Raw genomic sequence first — 19,558 nt, forward strand, 5'->3', positions numbered from 1 at the left:
AAAAAAAAAGAGACCATCTATTCCAGTCTTCTGCCCATTTTTTAATTGTGTTGTATTTTGATGCTAAGTTATATAAGCTTTTTATGTATTTTAGATCAACTCCTTATCAACTGTATCATTTGCAAATATTTTTCCCCAGTCTGTAGTTGTCTTTTCATTTCATCAATGACAAACCAGTTTTTTAGTTATCTTTTGAAACAGCGATCTTTCTATACTTAGTTTTATGTCCAGATGTTTACTGTAACATGGCTAAATGTAGGTCCCCAACCTTTCATATTAGTTTGTTCAAGACAAAAGTGGCCAGTGTGGCTGAAGCATGAGTGAAAGGGAGCAGACTCGTGTGAGACGAGGGGGGTGATCTGTGTATCAGATGATATTGAGCCATATGAAACTGTGACAAGGAGTTCAGAAATGGGGCTGATGTGATTGATGTTTTTTAAAAAATTACCCTAGGGAGTTGCTATTGTGGCTCAGCCTTGAGGATGCAGGTTCCATCTCTGGCTTCCCTCAGTGGGTTAAGGATCCAGTGTGCTGTGAGCTGTGGTGTAGGTCGCAGATGTAGCTCAGATCGCATGTTGCTTTGGCTGTGGCAAAAACCGGTAAGCTGCAGCTCTGATTTGACCCCTAACCAGGGAACTTGCATGTGCTGCAGTTATAGCCCTAAAAAGACCAAAAAAAAAAAAAAAAAAAGAAGAAGAATCACCCTGGCTGCTATGGAGAAAAACTACATGGGGCAGGAAGGGGTGGCAGGAACAGAAAAGGCTCTTAGAATAATCCAGGCAACTGGCCAGCTTAATTGATAGAGAAGGGGACAGATTGAGGATATTTTATAGATAAAAGTTTACAGGACTGTAAATTCTAAGGGAAAGAAGCATCAAGGATATGCCTAGTCCTGATAATCCATTCATGCCAATGCCAGTGGCTGCCTTCAGTCCTGTGTGATTCCTATTCTGAAGGGTCAATGGCTCTGCTGTACCTTATGACCCAAGGTTTTGGGGAAAAACTAGGGAGGAATAGGTTTAGAGGGGAAAATCAAAAGTTCTACCTATATATTACATAACATTCCTAGATTGATGAGACTTTACAAGTGTCCTCACAAAAATTTTGTGAAACATTATTCAAGTAACAATAACATGAGTAACATTCCAGATAGAAGCGTTTCCATATTGTTGCACAGAACAAACATGAATCTCACTCCTCCTGCAGCTTCTGAACATCAATCCACTAGTGAATTAGCAAAAGCTGTGTTAGGTTTTTTGTTGTTGTTTTTTTACCCTTTTTTGGCCGCACCAGTGGCATATGGAAGTTCCCTGGGCCAGGGATCAGATCCCAGCTGCAGGTGGAACTTAACGCCACAGTTGTGGCAATGCTGGATTCATAACCTCCCCTGCATGCCTGCCATTGCAGGGACACCATCGATCCTGTTGTGCCACAGCAGGAACTCTCCCAGAAGTTTTTATACTAGGTTTTCTCAACCTTATCACTATTGGCATTTTAGATGGCAAAGTTCTTTGAGGAGATGTGTACAGCATTGTAGGATGTTTACTGGAATCCATCCCTGGCCTACTGGATGCCAACAGCACCAACTCCCAGTTGTGAAAATCAAGAATGTCTCCAAATATCACCCAGTGTCCCTGGGAGGCAAAACAGTCCCCGCTTGAGAACCACTGGTTTATAATAAGCCATAAAACTTTCTAGAATGGTGCTGATAGTAACAAAACTAACATTTATTAGCACTTGCTATACTCCTCTTATACTACCAGAACCACTGGACAAATTGGTTAGTTTTTTAAATCTGGAGTTATAAATTATTTTTAAAAATACATATAAATGCCTTATCTTGAACATCAATATAAAACTACTCAACAATGATGTTGGGCCACTGCCTTGAACATGAATCCACAGACTGGATTTCTAAGTTGTCATGTTTTCTGCCTTTTTTTTGGGGGGGGGGGTCTTTTTAGTGTCACACTCATAGCATATGGAAACCTCCAGGCTAGGGGTGGAATTCAAGCTTCCATAGCATATAGAAGTTCCCAGCCTACACCACAGCCACACCACATCCAAGCTGCACATGGAATCGAACCCACATCCTCATGGATACTAATTGGGTTCTTAACCCACTAAGCCACAGTGAAAATTCTGACCATTTTTAGTTTTATGTATTTTTAAATGAAGCAAAAAATTGATTCTTCTTCTTGCTTTTATGATAAATGTTTGTCCAGTCTTTTAGATTTCTCACCCATACCTCATTTGATAACATTGCAGCTGCAGCAGGAAACACTCAGTTCAAGGGCTGCTAAATACTTAAATTACATCATCACTCTGAGTACAGCCAACAGGTTCTCTGACCATTGCCACTAGATTTTTGCCACTAACAGAAGAACGTGGGGCTGTTGGAGGGCCTCCTTGCCTTCACTATACCATGTTACTAGCCAGTATGCATATGGGGCCAGTTTTATCGGATGGAGATGGGCTAAGAGGTACTGTATATGCCAAACACTATGTCAAGTACTCTACTTGCATTCTCCTTTAATCCACAACAATCCTAAAACATAGATATGTTAATAGTTTTATTTTGCCTTTGAGGGTACTAAAACGAAAAAATGGTGTTTTGCACGAGGTTACAGAGCCAATATGTAAAGTGATCAGGATGAGAACCCCAGGCATTCTAACACATGCTTTATTTTTACTATTTCATCTTAAGTCCAAGGCAGTGGGGGTTAATTCTCTACAGAGCACCTGGCTCCAGCCTGGTCCATGATCACAAATTATATACCTTTGAATCTTGGTCCATGATCACAAATTTTATACCTTTGAATCTTGATCTGTTATCTTTAAAGTAAGTGCAGTGGCTTAATCTGTGGAAGATCAAAATAAACCTACTGCTTGAAACAAGATAATTTACAAAAGTAAAGCACCCATTCCATATGTTCCATATGTTTAGGCTAACCCAGATACTACTTATATTCATCTGTTGCTTTGATGACAAATTACCACAAACTTCCATGGCTTAAAACAACACAAATTTATTATCCTACAGCGCCATAGGTTAGTCCAAAGGTCTCACCGAGCTAAAATCAAGATTTCAGCAGGGCTGCATTCTTTTCTGGAGGCTCTAGGGGCAAGAATCTACTTCCTCATCTTTTCCAGCTTCTAGAGGCCACCATGTTCTTTGGCTTGTGACCCTCTTTCCTCAGTCTTCAAAGCCAGTAACACTGTCTTTCCCTGATTCTGAACTTTTCTGCCTCCTTAGTCTCTCAGGGACCCTTGTGATTATATTGGGCCCACTTGAATAATGCAAGATAACTTCCCTACCTTAATAAAATAAGGCTTAGAGCTGTGGCACAGCTTTGGACCAGTCTGGTCCTATTCAGTTACATTAACTAAATCTTTTTTAATGGGCATTTTCACAAAGTCGTAAGACTGAAAGTTTGATTTGTATGAGAGAGCAGCATGATTAAATTGCTTAATATATTTAAACTGTCCTCAAAGTCCAGATAATTGGATCAACTGTGTAATTACAGATGATTACAGATATGTAGGAGTCCTTTAGCATTGTAATAGTTTTGTTTGTTTTTTGTCTTTTTGCTATTTCTTTGGGCCGCTCCCGAGGCACATGGAGGTTCCCAGGCTAGGGGTCGAATCGGAGATGTAGCCACTGGCCTACGCCAGAGCCACAGCAACGCGGGATCCGAGCCGCGTCTGCAACCTACACCACAGCTCACGGCAACGCCGGATCGTTAACCCACTGAGCAAGGGCAGGGACCGAACCCGCAACCTCACGGTTCCTAGTCGGATTCGTTAACCACTGCGCCACCACGGGAACTCCCCCACGTGAGGTTCTAAACACAGTTCTTCATTATTTGTTACAGAATGTATTTGATAGGTGATAGCATGTATAGTAACCAAATTCAAGATACTGAACAAAAATTGTTATTTTCATTAAAGCTTTTTACTTAGGACTCCTAAATATGCTACTTTAAATGACTACAGGATGTTAAAGGGGTTGTTTCAATAGAACTGTTATTTCTTTCTTCATGTGTTATGTTCATCCAGCCTATCCAGACAATGGCTTTATTTCTTCTTTTTTTGGTGTGTGTGCTTTTTTTAGGGCTGCACCTGCGACATATGGAAGTTCCCAGGCTAGGGGTCCAATCTGAGCTACAGCTGCAGGCCTACACTACAGTCACAGCAACATGGGATCCCTGACCCACTAAGCAAGGCCAGGATGAAACCCACATCCTCATGGATACTAGTGAGATTTGTTTCTGCTGCGCCACAACAGGAACTCCCACAATGGCTTTATTTCTGACATGCCTCCCAGTGTGGTTGCCCTATATGTGGTATAGGCAGTGACCTCAACTGTCTTTTGTTCTCTGACATTTTTGTAAGTTTCTAACCTAACATATACATTTGATGGAAACACTGAATTCAAGCAGTCACAATGGTTATTACCAATACAGAGAAAGTCACTGCAACTCATTTAAAAAGCTGCTGTATATAAAAGTGCTAGTTCCTTTAAAAATTTATAACTACATTTCAATTCCAAAAAGGCTATGAATTAATAAACTTACATAATTATAAAGGTGATAAGTTCAACAACAAGTAATTAAAAAGGCAGTGATATTGACAAACACCATTTAATGAATACCTACATGCATGGCCCTTTATCTCATTTTATCCTCACAACTCCGAGGTAGATAGAATCTTTCTACCAATAAAAGAACTAGGTGTCAAAGGCTAAAACAACTTGCCAAGCACCACAGAACTAGTAAATGCTGGAGGAGATCTGAAGCTCAGTATGTCTCATTCCAAATGTTTTTATTCACTAATATAGTTTTAAAAATTTGAGTATGTTCGAACAATTTCCATTTTTACTTAAATGACTCAAGAGACCTCGAAAAATCTAAATAGTGAAATCTTATGATCTTTGGCATAAATTATTTCAAAACTAGCATTTGAATAGTTACAAAAAATGGAATTATTCTATAAAAAATTGCAGAGGTGATCAAAGTAATTTGATATCCATTTTAATATCTTATTTTAGGTAAAAGGCTAATTATTTAAAATTAAAACTTTAGGTTCCTAAACTTGAAGCAGCTTCCTGACCTGAGAAAACAAAAAGTATCACTTAAAGATAGGTAAATCAGAAGGCATTTAAAGTAACTGAGGAAGAACCTGAAAAGTTTGAAAAGTTATGAATACTTCCCTTTATGTTTTAATTTTTATTCACTATTTTCTATCATAGGAGATGAGTATGATGTATGTGCCATTTGTTTGGATGAATATGAAGATGGAGACAAGCTCAGAATCCTTCCCTGTTCCCATGGTATGAATAATTACATACTGCTTTGAATTTATGTATAATTTATACTTCAACGTTCAGCATTAGAGAGACAGAAAATAGTTATTAGCACATCGTAAGCCAGGCCCTGTACTTATTAGTGGTCTCATTAAAGGATGGAGATGTATTTATAAAAATTTACAAACTCTTCTTCTCTTGTCCCTATATGATGTGTATCATTAGAAAATCATGAATAAACATGGCAAGAGATTAAAAATACTGTTCTCCACCACCATATACTACCTAAAAGATATATATTTTGCTTCAACAGCTTATCATTGCAAGTGTGTAGATCCTTGGCTAACTAAAACCAAAAAAACCTGTCCGGTCTGCAAGCAAAAAGTTGTACCTTCTCAAGGTGATTCAGACTCTGACACAGATAGTAGTCAAGAAGAAAATGAAGTGTCAGAACACACCCCTTTACTTAGACCTTTGGCTTCTGTCAGCACCCAGTCATTTGGGGCTTTGTCTGAATCCCGCTCACATCCGAACATGACAGAATCTTCAGACTATGAGGAAGATGACAATGAAGATACCGACAGTAGTGACGCAGAAAATGAAATCAATGAACATAGTGTTGTGGTCCAGCTGCAGCCTAATGGTGAACGGGATTACAACATAGCAAATACTGTTTGACCTTCAGAGGGTATTGGGTTTTATTTCCCTTTAAGGTGTTTATTTAGGCATATAGTTTGATTTTTTTGCTCCCTTCAGAGATTTCTGTAGAAATAACTTATTTTCTAGTATTCTACAGTTTAATCAGATTACTGAAACAGTTTTTTTTCATCTGGTATTTATCTGCAGGAGTGTACTTCATTTCACTGATAACTAATAATAGACTGGTGCTGTAACTCAAGCATCAAATCAACTCTTCTTTTGGAATGAATATAGCCAAAACATTAAAAAAAAAAAATTCCTCAGTATAGCTTGCAATTAAGACCTACATCACAGTATGCAAGTGTTTCATGTTTTTATACACAAGGCCAGTGCTGTGACCACCTAGCATGAACTAACAGGCCAACTCCCATCCCCATAAAGTTACCTAGAGTGGTTGAGCTGGAATAGGCTTGTTCTGGTATTTCCCAAAATTGCCATCATTAGTGAGAAGTAACAAGGTAATTTAGCATTTTTCTTCCTATCAGAACCAGAAGGAAACTCAAAGCTGTCTTTTTCCTATTTCCAAGCAGTCTTATCTTGATAGGAATGGTGTGTACTAGGGCAGATTTCAAAAGGTTTTTTTTTTTTTTTTTTTTTTAAGGTTTTTACTACTATAGTGTTATGTATGAATTTGATTCATCAGCTAAAGTAATGTCTCTGGACTTAACTGAACTTCAGTATCCTAAAAGATTTTGTGTTGTGATCAAAGCAAAAAGATGCTGTGTAAAAATACTATACTTTGGCAATTGTTAATACTCAGATCATATACCTCTTAATAAAGAGCATCTTATGCTAATAAGCCCTGCTAAACTATGTACAGAGGAAACTGTTCAAGTATTGATTTGAAAATACTGCTTATGTTTAACAGAACTAATGATGTATTTAAACAATGTATTATGAAAAGCTAAATTATACATTATTGTAACTATGTAGAAAATATAGACTTTATGTATAATCGAAATGCTAAGAATTTTTATATGGCCTTGTATGAAGGGAGTTTGAATGTTAATAAACACATTTTCCACTTTAAGAACTGGCAAATATTTGTTCTGCTATAGTATTAACCATATTAACCTTATCTTTATATGCCCAGTGCTTTTTAAAGGTATGATGATGAAAGCAATTTAGATAAAACACATCACCTTAGGATTTTATACAAAGGAACTGACTGCTCACAAGCTATTAGGTAATCCCCCCAAAAGTTAAAACTGCAGCACAAATCATTCCAATAATAGTGAACATTATGGTACCTTCTTGGAATTATGGTAAATCCTTAGACTGCTGTATTGTCTTGAAAGGATAAATATCTTGGACCTATATGTATTGATGGGAAATTGTTAGTAAACAGAAGCATATTAGAAAATAGTAAAGCATACTAGATATATTAACCTTTTGTTGTAAAAAGAAAAAAAAAAAGCAGCTATTTAAAAGAAATAGAACACCAGGAGTTCCCGTCGTGGCCCAGTGGTTAACGAATCTGACTAGGAACCATGAGGTTGCAGGTTCGATCCCTGGCCTTGATCAGTGGATTAAAGATCCAGCATTGCCGTGAGCTGTGGTGTAGGTCACAGATGTGGCTCGGATCCCACGTTGCTGTGACTGTGGTATAGGCCGGTGGCTACAGCTCCAATTAGACCCCTAGCCTGGGAACCTCCATATGCCACGTGCGTGGCCCTAGAAAAGGCAAAAAAAAAAAAAAAAATACCATTTGGGGAAATTTCACTTTTCTGAAGTGGTTTTTTAAAAAATTCCTTTAAGCAACAACAAAAAAATGGGTATTTCCACTTAAGAAAATAAAAGGTTGAATTCATCACTCTCCCACTCCCACCTCACACCATAGGAATACGTACAGACCTGAGAAACAGAAGATCAGCTTATAATGGTAGTTAAGCAAAGCTATGGAATTTGACTTTTGTAAGTCTAACTTTTCTAAACCTGTTTGTCATTGGTGTAATTTCATTTATCCTAGGGGCAGGGGGGTGAGGACAAAACACTGAGCTCAGTTCTTGGCAATAAATATACAACAAGTAATGGCTTTTATAACTGTTAAAGTAGATAATAAAAACATCATACCTAAAATACAAAATTTTTTTAAAGGGAAAAAGTTAAAAGTAACTGTAATGTGTATTTGATGTCGTATTCCCTCAATCCTTAATCCACAGTTTAGATCAAGGACTTGGTTCCTTCAAATTTAAGTTAGGAGTTTTTAATCAGGCAAAAGTATTTATTTTTTGAAAGTTCAGATTGTTACTTTTAGTTGTTAAAAATACATATACTTAACAACAGCACTATCTAGGATTGTTATTAATTCTAATAGTCATTTGAAATCTTTTATAATTTCTCTATGGTATAACTCTACAGCTTTTTTTTAATAGGACACGGAGTAAAATTGAAGTCCATTTCTATTAAAAAATCTTCCTAATTTAAATTTCTGATTGTAAAAGTATAGTCATCTGGAAACTTACCCCAAAGAAAAATTTACCTTTATATCTTGCCTTCATAAATACATATGTAAGATATATACTGTATTTATACTATTTACATATTCATATTTATTGGGGAGCATTTTCTTATGTAATTCAATGAGAGTTTTATCTTCTGGACGTGCATATGGTCATTTATTCAACCCATAACCCTGAAAGTTAAATCTTGTAGTTTTCCAAGTTTAGTTATTCTGATTAATACTGTGGAAGTGACATTCTGCTCTGCAAATCTGTATAGCTCCATTTCCTTAGGTTAAATTCCTAGAACTAAGTACAAAACAAAAACACAGGTATATGTTTTCATAAGTGTTTTTCTAATCAAATTGTGGGAAAGGGGCCACCGACCAGTTTAATTCATTATTTTAGTGATACATGTGCCCTCAGCTGTCTTCTACTGCCCTACTTACACCTCCAGCATATTATATACATATCCCTTCACCTATTTATAGGTTTATTCAATAAGGGTTTCTCCCAAGTCTCGTCACTGCTTTCTAATTAGTTGCCATAAAATCATAAATCATCACAACACAGCCACCAAATTTTCATTTGACTTTTTGTTCCTAACAGGGATTTTAACAGGTCAAGAAGTATTTACTATTGTTTTACAATACTAAGGAATGCCTGATTATCACAGTAGCCCCAAATTCCATATCTTCCATACCTTTACATCCCTGTATGAACAATCAAATTCAGAACTGACAACACTGTCAAAGAAAGAAATTTTAGTTAGTGAGGCAAAGAGAGTGACTCCCATCCCCTAACCCACTTTCTTCAAAGGGTAGCACCAAATACAGTCCACTAAAAATGAATGAGACCAACCTAGTGATTGTTTCTAAAGGGACATCTGGAATTTTCATCTCCAGTGTAGAACTCCAGAGCCCAGAATCTGCATTATAACCAGCTCCCCAGTACTGCTTAGACCCAACTTTTGAACTTGGAGCTTCTGCTTGACAGTTCATGATTTTTCTAAATAGTACTAAACATATTTACTAAACTTCAGTACATTTCAGGGAATATGTGACCTCTGGGATTAAACTCGATTATTACATAGTCATGGTTAACATGTCACTCCAAAGCCAGAAACTGCAAAACATCCCAGTTATCTCTCACGCTGTCTAAGGAATGTCTTTTCTCTTGTGAGAGAGTCCCAGATGGCTGACTTCAGTCTACCAATATCGCCTCCAAATCAAAACAAGTCATTTGACAGTTCAACACAGAAGAATCCACAATGCAGAAATCCTTCTTGGTACTGGGCCCCATACTGCTCACCATTTCCCACCAAGAGACCAGCAACAGGAGAAAAATATTTAATTTCTAGTGGAGAAGTCAATTTTCACCTCATAAACCTAAAGATGAGCCTAAAATGACTATAAGCCATTTTTAACAGCCAAGCCTAATTTAAAATTCCCAGGCACTAATTTTACTTATAATAAATACTATAAGAAACAGATACACCAGTAGCTGGATTTTTAAGGTTTTATGTTTACAGCAGAGTATATATATTCCCACTGTATCAAAAATCAATGGTAACAGTAAGCTAACAATTTATATAAACAACAGGAGTCCAGAGTATTTGGTTGGAATAAATTTATTTCATCTGTCTGTAAACAAGGTGTTTAATAGTTATGGCATTTTTTTAAATGCATATTAAATCAGATGAGTTAGACTGTATCCCAGATGTAACAAAGTGCAGGGAAAGAAATGGACAAATCAGCAACAAGATTTGTTTTTAAATCTGTACATTATCCACAAGGCCCAAACAATAGAAGCAAATACTAGAATGTCCCTAAAGTAGTGCCATTCGAAAGAAACCTTTAATAGGTCAGTTAAAATCCATCTCACAATAGCAACAGTTCATTTTAACAATAGTATGGCACAGGATACATATGAAAAAAAAATTCATCACAAGACAGCCAAGTCCACAATAATGCAACTTCATATAAAAACTCAAGCTGCAAATAAAAATTGGTCCTATGAAGAACAAACTGGACACACTCCAGATGGTTATGTTGGGATACCTAATGTCCATAATGGCAGCCTTTTACAATTTTACTAAAGAGTAGAGCTGGTGTGCAAAGAAAAAGACAGGAATAAAAATCTGAGCTATTGCAATGATGGAATGTCCCTGGGGATTCAATCAGTATGGTTGCTATAAGGTCATGGGAGGAAGTGCCTTTTGCTCTTGTTTTGCAGTTGCACTTGTCATATGTCCTGTAGACACTATGAAAAAAGGTTTGTCTCTACTCAAGTGCAACAACAATACTAAAAGCAAACTACTGCAGCTCTCAATAGCTCATCAAAAGAGTTATCAATTGGTTAAATAAACCAGGCACTGCAATAAAAGAGGATGGAAGCAAACCAAATACCTCTGTGTGAAGAGAGGGGGTGGAAAAAAAGAGTGAAGGAAAGATGCATGCACTTTTTCCTCCCAACCATGCGCTACAAAAGGAAGACTAAATGAGCTAAGTAAATGCTCAAAGTGCTGAAAGACATTGATCAAATTAGAGATTGTACAACCGGCACCTTGCTTAATATTAACTTATTTTAGTAATCAATATCCCATTAATTGCTAAGACAAAGTGATGCCCAACTTGGCATGCCCCCTCCCCCCAAATTTCAAGGTATCATGCAAATCATTATTGTGCTGCAATTATGTTGCCAGATAAGGTTGGTTACATACAGTGGTTAACATACAAATGACCCATTGGGCAAACAGGAATCGTGACATTAGAAAATAGGTAAAGAAAAATTAGCTACCATCTATAGACTGGTAGCACTGTGACCATAATTGGGGTGGTGATGAAGACAGTTGCTAGGTAGATGGGGAGAGGCTGCTTACACATCAGACCTCCTCAGGTATAAAGCGAGTTCATATGCTTTCTTGTTAAGTGTGCCTCCGTGGACACCTTCCTTTCCCATGACTATAACCAATGCTGGAGTACATAAGGAAACAAAACAAAAGTGAACAGAATTATTTAAGGGAGGGAGGGGAGGGCAGAAAGAAAGACACCTTTCCCCACCAACAGAGGGATACAAAGGAGACACAGGTTCATACCCCATCACCCTGCATTGCTAATAAAATTTCCAGAATTAAGACTCAAGCTTACAGCTAGGAAAGTTTAAGAGCAATTTTCCCCTAATACTTAACAGTCTGCCTAGCAGCTAGAACCCAGAGTCTCTCAAGTATTTTGCCATTGAGTATGCCTTCTTATTCAATCCGCCTCCATGGACCCCTTCTTTTCCCATTACAAAGACCAAGACTGAAAGAGAAAGAAGAAAAGTGTTTCAAAAGAAGTGTTAATCAAGAAAGTCACATAAGTTTTAGCAGACAGAACCCCGATTAATAAGTTAACATTAAGTTAGTTTTCCATGAACAACCAAGCACTGAAGTCAACCAGGTCTCCTAAAAGGAGAATTTTCAAACTACTAACATACTGAAAACGTTGTCACTATTCACTGCATCTCCAAAGTCCAATCAATGCAGCTTCAGTGCTCTATAAAAAGTATCTTTACACTAGTTGGAAGGGGAAAAAAAAGTGCTAATTTATCTTTTATATAAGGCAAAAAACTTCTATTACTATGACAAAAATACATGTTAGGACTGGTCCCCCAAAAATAAACCGGAAAAAAAAAAAAACTTAGGTGATTATTTACTTATTAAATTCCCCCTAAATTTAACTGCTTGCTTAAGTACAAACTATTAAGTCTCACCAGTGAAGCTAAATATGTCTGTTACTTGCAGAGGAAAACCAAGACGAAATTATAAATAAATAGCATTTTCAATGCCCTTCAGAAAAGGCCAAATTAAAAGTACTAAAGGCTTGTTCTTAATGATATCCTCATTGTGCTTTGTTTTCAATTGAATCTAAAATCCTAAAATAGGTTTACTATCTCCAACAATAGTTTCTATGATGCAGTTCAAAGGTCTATCCCCCCACATATATGCAGGTAGGTCAGATTTTACACTCACTGCCACTAGATGTCAGTAGTGCTGTACGGTATGAAAGCTTTCTGGTTTTATTTCACATGGTTGATGCAACATTTATCTGAGCTCAGCTAATGTTTTAGAGATTCGTCTATTTCATCATCTAGTTTTCCTATAGAGAAGTGCTGATAAAAGCATCAATTCACATCAGAATAAGAGTAACCTCAGTCACAGGGAGTTGGTTAGGACCACTGCAGTAAATTATGGCTCAGAAGAGCTTCAAGTTTCTTCACATGGTAGTATTGGTTTTAAGATCAGATGTGCCAAGTCTGCTATACGAGGCTGCACAAGCCATCTTTATTTACAAAATATTTACACAGGTCAACACATTTAAGTATATTTGTAAATCAATTAGATGTCATAATAAACCTCAATCTTAAAAGTTTCTTTCAAAAATAAGTGAGACTTATTTAGTACAGTAAGAACTTCTGTAATGTTGACAATAGTTTAAAAACACCAGAATTTCTGGACCAGGATTATATTTTACATAAATAAAATATAATTTCCTACTTTTAAAATAAATAAAAAACACAGAGTCTTTGAAAATATTTTAGTAAGTGGAAAACTTACTCCAAAACCCTCAGTTTAATTATTTCTCTCTTCCTCAGCAATGTTTCTAACAGAAATATGAACCAATACTTTTCCTTTTTTCTGATGAATAGTGAATGACTAAAATGTGGTCAAGAAAGAAAGAGATCCAGAGGTCAAAGACCCAATGGAACGAAAGTAACCAATTTGAACAATTTAACAATCTGGATAACTAGCAGTTGCAGAGACAAATTTAGATTTCCAGTTTACTGAAGTTGAAACTAAAGAGCTGAATGAATAATCTGTTTTAGAGTAAAGTCAGGATCTCAGAGGTCAGGCTGTATATGCAACTGCTGCAGAGTAAATAAATCTAAAGCAGTGCCCCTTTCAGTGCTGGGCAGTTCACAAAAACCACCTTAATAGCCATTATGGACTAACACTTTATTCAAAATGTTAAAGAAACTCTTAATAAGTTGTAATGTGGCGTGCAACTTTTAACCAAAAGGGTGCCTTGCTTACCTCTACCAGCTCTGCCGACAGCAACGTTGTATGTTGGCTCCCCACCTTGACTCTTTGTCCGGATGTCCATTGTGCAGTCACCGTCCACGTATAGGCTATCTCTGATCACTGAGCATTTCTTTGCGCCAAGAGTCAAACCATTGGTAAAGAAACCTTCCCGGTCTTTTCCTACAATCATATCTATTTCTACTGGCTGCCCCCCACCAAAAGGAAAAAAAAAGAAAAAGAAAAGAAAAAGAAGTTGTAGTTAATTCCTTTCAGGCCTTGGTATATAACAGGAAAGACTCCCAAGTTTGTACTAGGACTACAAGACATCCACATTTCGCTAATGTAAAATCAAGCTTCAGTCTCTTCTAAAAATATGACTTAATCCTACCTGATGACATGTTTTATATCAATCAGAAAATTAGATTGCACAGTTAAGAGTGTAGTCTGGTAACTAAGACCAGTCTATGCAAAGAATCTCTAGTTGGTAGCTGACACTGGATAAACTGCAAACTTAAGAGTTATTTATAAACTGTTTCAAATCAGGTGGCACCTAAAGTGCTTATGTAATGGTAAAAGATTCACCTAAAAACTTTCAACAAAAGCTTGTCTATCATCATCAGTCATGTTTGTCATGTTGTATCAAATTTAAAGTTTGAAAGTCTTCTAAAATATAGCCCATGTTTGACAGATCTGTTCATGTCTTCTCTGTTTCAAATAGCTTGAAATATTCCCCGCGTTATGAACTTCAAGCCCTAGACTTAAGGGCATTCCCAAATTCATATTTCCCTCCTTTCTATTATTATAGCCGCTACTCCTTTTTCTAACTTGGCTTCCCCTCCCACCCCAGTAATCAGTTTTCTTTCTGGACAAATGCAAAGAGGATTCCGTCCATAGCACTACAGTAGGGAATGGTAAACGACTAGAGAAAATGGAGGGAGATTGGGAAAGAAACTGAGGTAGCGACCAGAACCGGAAAGAAGAAAACGTGCATTCTAACATTCTCTGAATAAGAAGGAAGGCGTCGCCCCCATCAGAACTGCAGAGTCATAGCAGGCCCCAGCCATTTCCAAGCACACTCCCGCAATCTTCCCAGCCAGACAGCGGGAACTCACACACAAAGACAAGAGGACTGCAGAAAAAAAGTTGATCACCAGATGCCAATTCTCTGTAAGAATTGTAGTCCACTGTGGTTTCAGAAAACCTGAGAGGACTTGTATCAAGGACTGAGTTCTACACAGTTAGATCTTAAACCATGTTAAGTACAAGAATAATTAGTAGCAGCCATAACAGGGGGGCCTGGATTTTGGCGTTTGATAGGAAGGGGGCGTGAAGCTTAAGAAATTAAGGGAATGGTCCTATATTTGATATAATCGTTACAATTTTAGAAAAAGCCTTGTGCTGAAAGGGGCAAAACAATAAAGCAGCACTGGGGGCTTAGTGACAATTATTTCCCAAACATGTGGAAACCGAATCAAACCATCAAGTCACAGGAAAATCAGGCACCGTGAAGCACAAATCTGCATCAGTTCCTTTACTACCATCACTAAAGAGGGAGGGACTTGGAGAACTGAAGTAGCCCCTCGGTCTTCACAGATTACTGAAAGCCCACTTCAAGCACACCCGTTTTTAGAGCTATGTTGCGTAATTGGGGATAACGGTATATCGATGAATCTCCATAGGAGAAGAGAAATCAATGGCAGTTCGCCATCTTGGAGAATTAAAAAAAAAAAAAAAAAATCCTATGGAGCCAGAGCTGAAGTCGAGATTCACCAACCCACCTACGTTGTCGGCGTACATTTCTCGCAAGCCCCAGAGGCCTGGACACCGGCAAACCTACGCCAAGTCGCTGCGAGGATCCCGGGGGCCGGGCGGCCGCCGCCTCCCACAGCCCGCGGCGCGGGTGGCGCGCTGTCCGCGGGGAGAGGGGCGGCCCCGCCACCCGAGGACCCCAGCCCGGGCCCGGCCCCTGCACCCACCCTGGGACGTACAAAGCAAACCTCAGAGCTTCCAGGGGGCTCGAAGAAGCAGGACGAGGGAGGAAAAGCACCTCCACCCCAGCTGGTGTGTATCCCCCTCCCCCAGCCTCACCCGGACAGGCGCTGGGCACGCCGGGCCGCCGCCCCCGCCTGTCAGTGCAGCCCAGGCGAGGGGGCGTCCCCGGGCCTCGGCCTCTCAGCCCGCCCGGCAGCCGCATCCTCAGCACCCGCCGCCTCGCACACCTGCCGGCGCGGCCCTCCCGATGGCTCGGCCCCGCGCTACGGCCCCCAGGGCCGGCCCCTTCGGGTCCGGGGATGGGAACGCGGGCCGCCGCTGGTCCTCACCGTAATGCTCTGGAAGACGCCCCCAGCTGTGGCTGCCCAGACGTATTTGGCGTCGCAGTAGCCGACAATGGCGGCTTCCTGGCAGCAGCCATCGCACATCAGGTTATCCACGTAGCTCTGCCAACCGGCCATCTTCGAGCCCTTCGCACTGCAGCGGGGACGGCGAGGAGCAGCAGGCGCAGCGGCGGCGGCGGCGGCGGTCGCAGGCGGCGGCGCGGGGGGAGGCGGGGCGGGGGCGGGGAGGAGGCGGCTCTGCGCAGGCACCGACCGCCCCCCTCCCCGAGGAGCTGCGGAGGGAGGACGCGGGGACGGCGATGAGGGACAAGCCGCGGAGCGCGCCCTACCCGGCCGCCCGCCCGCAACTGCGGGGCTAACTAACCAGCGGCACGATGCTGCGGAGCTGCTGTGCCGGCGGCAGCGTAGACTGCTTCTCACCGCGGCTCCCTAAGCACTCCGCGGTCCCGGCGGGGCGTGCGCGCGCACGTGCGTGCGATCCTTCCGCGGCGTCCTGACTCGGAGGGTCCCAGGAAGGGAGGGGGAGGCTGAGGGGGGCGCGGAGGGATACCGTCGGGACAATCACGGCTGCCACGTGCTACCGGCAAGGTCTGGGTTTTCCGGGATCGTTGCGGGTGTGTAAGCCTAGGACCCCGAGCCTGGGGAGAGGGCGTCTCCTCCGTGGCAGTCAGCACCTCAGAGACAGCAGCGTGTGGGACGCCTCGGAGTCTCCGATATTGGACCGTGAAATGCCTCTGTTCTGCGTCCGGAGGCTCGGAGATGCGGAATCTTGAACCTTGGTGTCGGATTTCAGAGTTGCCCTGGTGACGGGATGCGGAGCGTTTATTCCTCTTTGTGATGGGGGCCGCTGGTGGCCGGGTCGCCCACGCTTATGTTAGGTGTCCCCAGAGGGACCCTCTTCCCTGGACTCCTCTGCCTCTCAGCCATTAAGTCTGCCAAGCGGCCGCGCTCGGACAACCTGAAATCAGAGCGGATGTTCCTGGCTTTGAGGAACATTTCTGAGCTTTGACGATCTTTCGTCGTTTCTAATTTGGGTATCAGGTGTCTCTCATTCTGTAGATTCTTTGACAAAAAGTACCCTCTTAATTTTGCTAATCATGTGTGGCTGAATTGCTTGTAAATTCCGAACAAAACAAATAGCAACCTATGTAAATTATTGGTTGGTAACAGGGAAAGTTACTAATGGGTCGAAGACATCCCTGAGTTGCAAAGAGCTTTAAAATCTAAGAAAGGGTTTACTGGATGAACAGGTCATATTTCCGTTCTCGACGGGTAAAATAATTTCAGGACCCAGATGTGATAATGACTTTTATTTACAAGGGAAATCATGGGTAGAGTCTCTGAGAATCTCAAATGGTCTTTATTAACCTCTGGGCGCTATGACTAGAAGAGTAATTAGGAGACTTCCTACACAACTTCAATTTTAAATGAGCAAAACGACCTGTAAACCAGCGAAAGAGCGTCTAAAAACGTTGAAAAGTTGATTTTCAACTTTATAAAATTATCCTGTAAGGTCACAACTTGTGACAGGAGGATTAAACAGGTGTAACTAAGAAGACGAATGTTGCTAAGCAATCTAATTGGTTCTGAAGCTTGTATTTTTTTTTCCTACTGTTTGCTTTGAAAGGTACAACTCCTGCAGAAAGGGAAGCACAGTAAGAGAACCCCCAAGTGAGGTTCCATTCAGATTGAGACAATGAATTCTCTCATATTCTTATGTTACAGAAAATTTGTTTTAAAATGTGTCAAAAATTGTTCCGTGTTTGCAAGTGTGCCTCTCACTTGATTTACACTCTCATTCTTGTTTACTACTTTTTTGTGGTGGTCGTTGATGATTTTAATCCTTCAATATTACCAGTTTATCAACTTAAAAGTTAATAGCAGTGTGCTGATAACACAATATTGTCATAGTAAGAATTTGTCAAGCTCCACACTTATGATTTGTGCTTTGTACACATCATATAATTCAATAAATTTAAATAGTAAAGGTAATGAGAGAAAAGAAAAACGATGATAGTTTGAAATTGACTTTTATTAATCTACTCTGAAGTTTTTAGGATTTAATTTTTAGACTATAGCAAAGAGATGCAAATAACTGCATTCCATTGTTTCTTTTACTGTTATCTTTAAACAGCAAAAGGATTACACTAATTGGATGTTCTGGATATTCAAATCTCAAAACATTCTAAAACACACTGGGTAAAACAACAACACTGGGTAAAACATAAGAATTTTTTTTTTTTTTTTTTTTTTTTTTGCTTTTTTGTCTCTTCTTAGGGATGCCCTCATGGCATATGGAGGTTCCCAGGCTAGGGGACTAATTGAAGCTGTTGCCGCCAGCCTACGCCACAGCCACAGCCACGCCGGATCTGAGCTCCACTGCGACCTAGACCACAGCTCACGGCAACGCTGGATCCTTAACCCACTGAGCGAGGCCAGGTATCGAATCCTCATCCTCATGGTTCCTAGTTGGATTTGTTTCCGCTGTACCATGATGGGAACTCCAACATTAGAGTTTAGAGCTCCTATAATCATTTTTCAAAATATAACATTTTTAAATTATTGTTCCACTTTTCCAACAGTGTTCTTTTCCACAATTGCATACAATAAATTTTATTTGTTATACAGTAAATTTTAAACAACAATGAAAAATAAATCTGTGTTAAAGACTAACTGGGTTTTACAGTTTACATTTTGAGATGATATATTCAAAGAAGTTCTACTGTCTGTCTCTTTTCAGTACTATAGTAAAAGAATCCTGTGCCTGTTTTCTTTACAGCCAGCTTAGGCCCACGCTGCCTCATTTTCTGTTTGTATGCAATGATCTGTCTCTATTTCATATAATATTGCTAACCACAAAGTGTTTCAAAAGGTATAAGTAGAAGTGAGTTTTAGGATTAGCAGTATAAGTAACTTAAGTCCCAGAGAGTATCAGTATGAGAAAATGTACTAATTTGTATCTCTCTCTCCCGTTTTTCAGGGTAATTGATCCCTGCAGTGATAATAGTGATGTCTGGGCAGAAGTAGACAAAAGTCAAAACTCTGTTGTTGATACAGATATCCAGATGTAGCTAATAATAATCATAGCTTATTTAGATGTGGAATGCATTATTATGCATTCTTTCAAAAAATATTTTATTCTTATTTAGGAAAACAGTAACTATGTGTTAAGCCAGATTCTTCAATGTATCAGTCAAGGAGTGGCTGAGCCCATTTAAGTCCATGTGCACACCATTTTAGCAAAATACCAAGAAACAAGAAGTTCTGATTGTGAAGATGTAATCAACCTGATAAACACTGGGGTAGGAACTGAAACTATGGAGAAACAGTAAAACACTAATTAAGACCACTTCAAACCTTTAATTAACTGAAATTAGGACTTTCAACTTCATTTTTTAAAAATGTTTTTGTCTAGTATGCAATCTGTCCTTTAATTTTTCATTCATGTGGAATTTTATATGTTCAATTTCTATTCTTTTGGTGTTACCCTGGAAATTTTACCATGCATATTTAGTAGAACAAAGCTTTAAATTAAATAATATCTTAAACCCCCTAATCAGACAATCTGAGGACCTTAGAACACTTTAAGTCTGGTCACACCTCTGCAGACTATTATTTTACAGAGATGTTTACACACATGTATTTATACATTTCCTATTTTACTCACCATTTCATATCTCAGACCATCATTCTATGATCATTTTTTTCTTGCTAA

At 39.5% G+C, this 19,558-nt stretch overlaps 2 protein-coding genes across 4 annotated transcripts in view; one reads left to right on the forward strand and one right to left on the reverse strand.

Annotated features, from left to right (window-relative positions):
- RNF13 (ring finger protein 13) overlaps window positions 1-11,049 on the forward strand; it is a 143,942-nt gene extending 132,893 nt beyond the window's left edge. Inside the window, exons 9-10 of one of the 2 annotated variants that reach the window (XM_003358608.5) lie at window positions 5,252-5,332; window positions 5,619-10,945. In XM_003358608.5, the coding sequence (XP_003358656.2) occupies window positions 5,252-5,332; window positions 5,619-5,983 (446 nt within the window). In that variant the 3' untranslated portion in view covers window positions 5,984-10,945. Of the gene's footprint in view, window positions 1-5,251; window positions 5,333-5,618 lie in introns of both variants that reach the window. The other variant, XM_013980793.2, reaches the window with a different exon arrangement.
- On the reverse strand, window positions 10,058-18,502 carry PFN2 (profilin 2). 2 transcript variants are annotated; one of them, XM_003358607.4, is made up of 3 exons: window positions 15,829-18,502; window positions 13,520-13,712; window positions 10,058-11,420 (listed from the first exon to the last, which is right to left on the reverse strand). In XM_003358607.4, the coding sequence occupies exons 1-3, from the start codon at window positions 15,958-15,960 to the stop codon at window positions 11,323-11,325; spliced, it is 423 nt and encodes a 140-aa protein (XP_003358655.1). In that variant the 5' UTR covers window positions 15,961-18,502; the 3' UTR covers window positions 10,058-11,322. The 2 variants fall into 2 exon arrangements, with proteins under 2 accessions (XP_003358655.1, XP_005654087.1); XM_005654030.3 differs by having other exon boundaries at window positions 10,058-11,747.

The sequence above is a fragment of the Sus scrofa genome, chromosome 13 (assembly GCF_000003025.6).
Source record: "Sus scrofa isolate TJ Tabasco breed Duroc chromosome 13, Sscrofa11.1, whole genome shotgun sequence".
NCBI lineage: Eukaryota > Metazoa > Chordata > Mammalia > Artiodactyla > Suidae > Sus > Sus scrofa.

Excerpts from the sequence above, each read along its gene's own strand:
- PFN2 (XM_003358607.4), bottom strand. The coding sequence starts at position 15,960 with ATGGCCGGTTGGCAGAGCTACGTGGATAACCTGATGTGCGATGGCTGC. Across the intron at positions 13,713-15,828 it reads GCGTCTTCCAGAGCATTACG|CCAGTAGAAATAGATATGAT; the intron begins GTGAGGACCAGC and ends GGTGGGGGGCAG. Across the intron at positions 11,421-13,519 it reads TGTCGGCAGAGCTGGTAGAG|CATTGGTTATAGTCATGGGA; the intron begins GTAAGCAAGGCA and ends TATGTACTCCAG.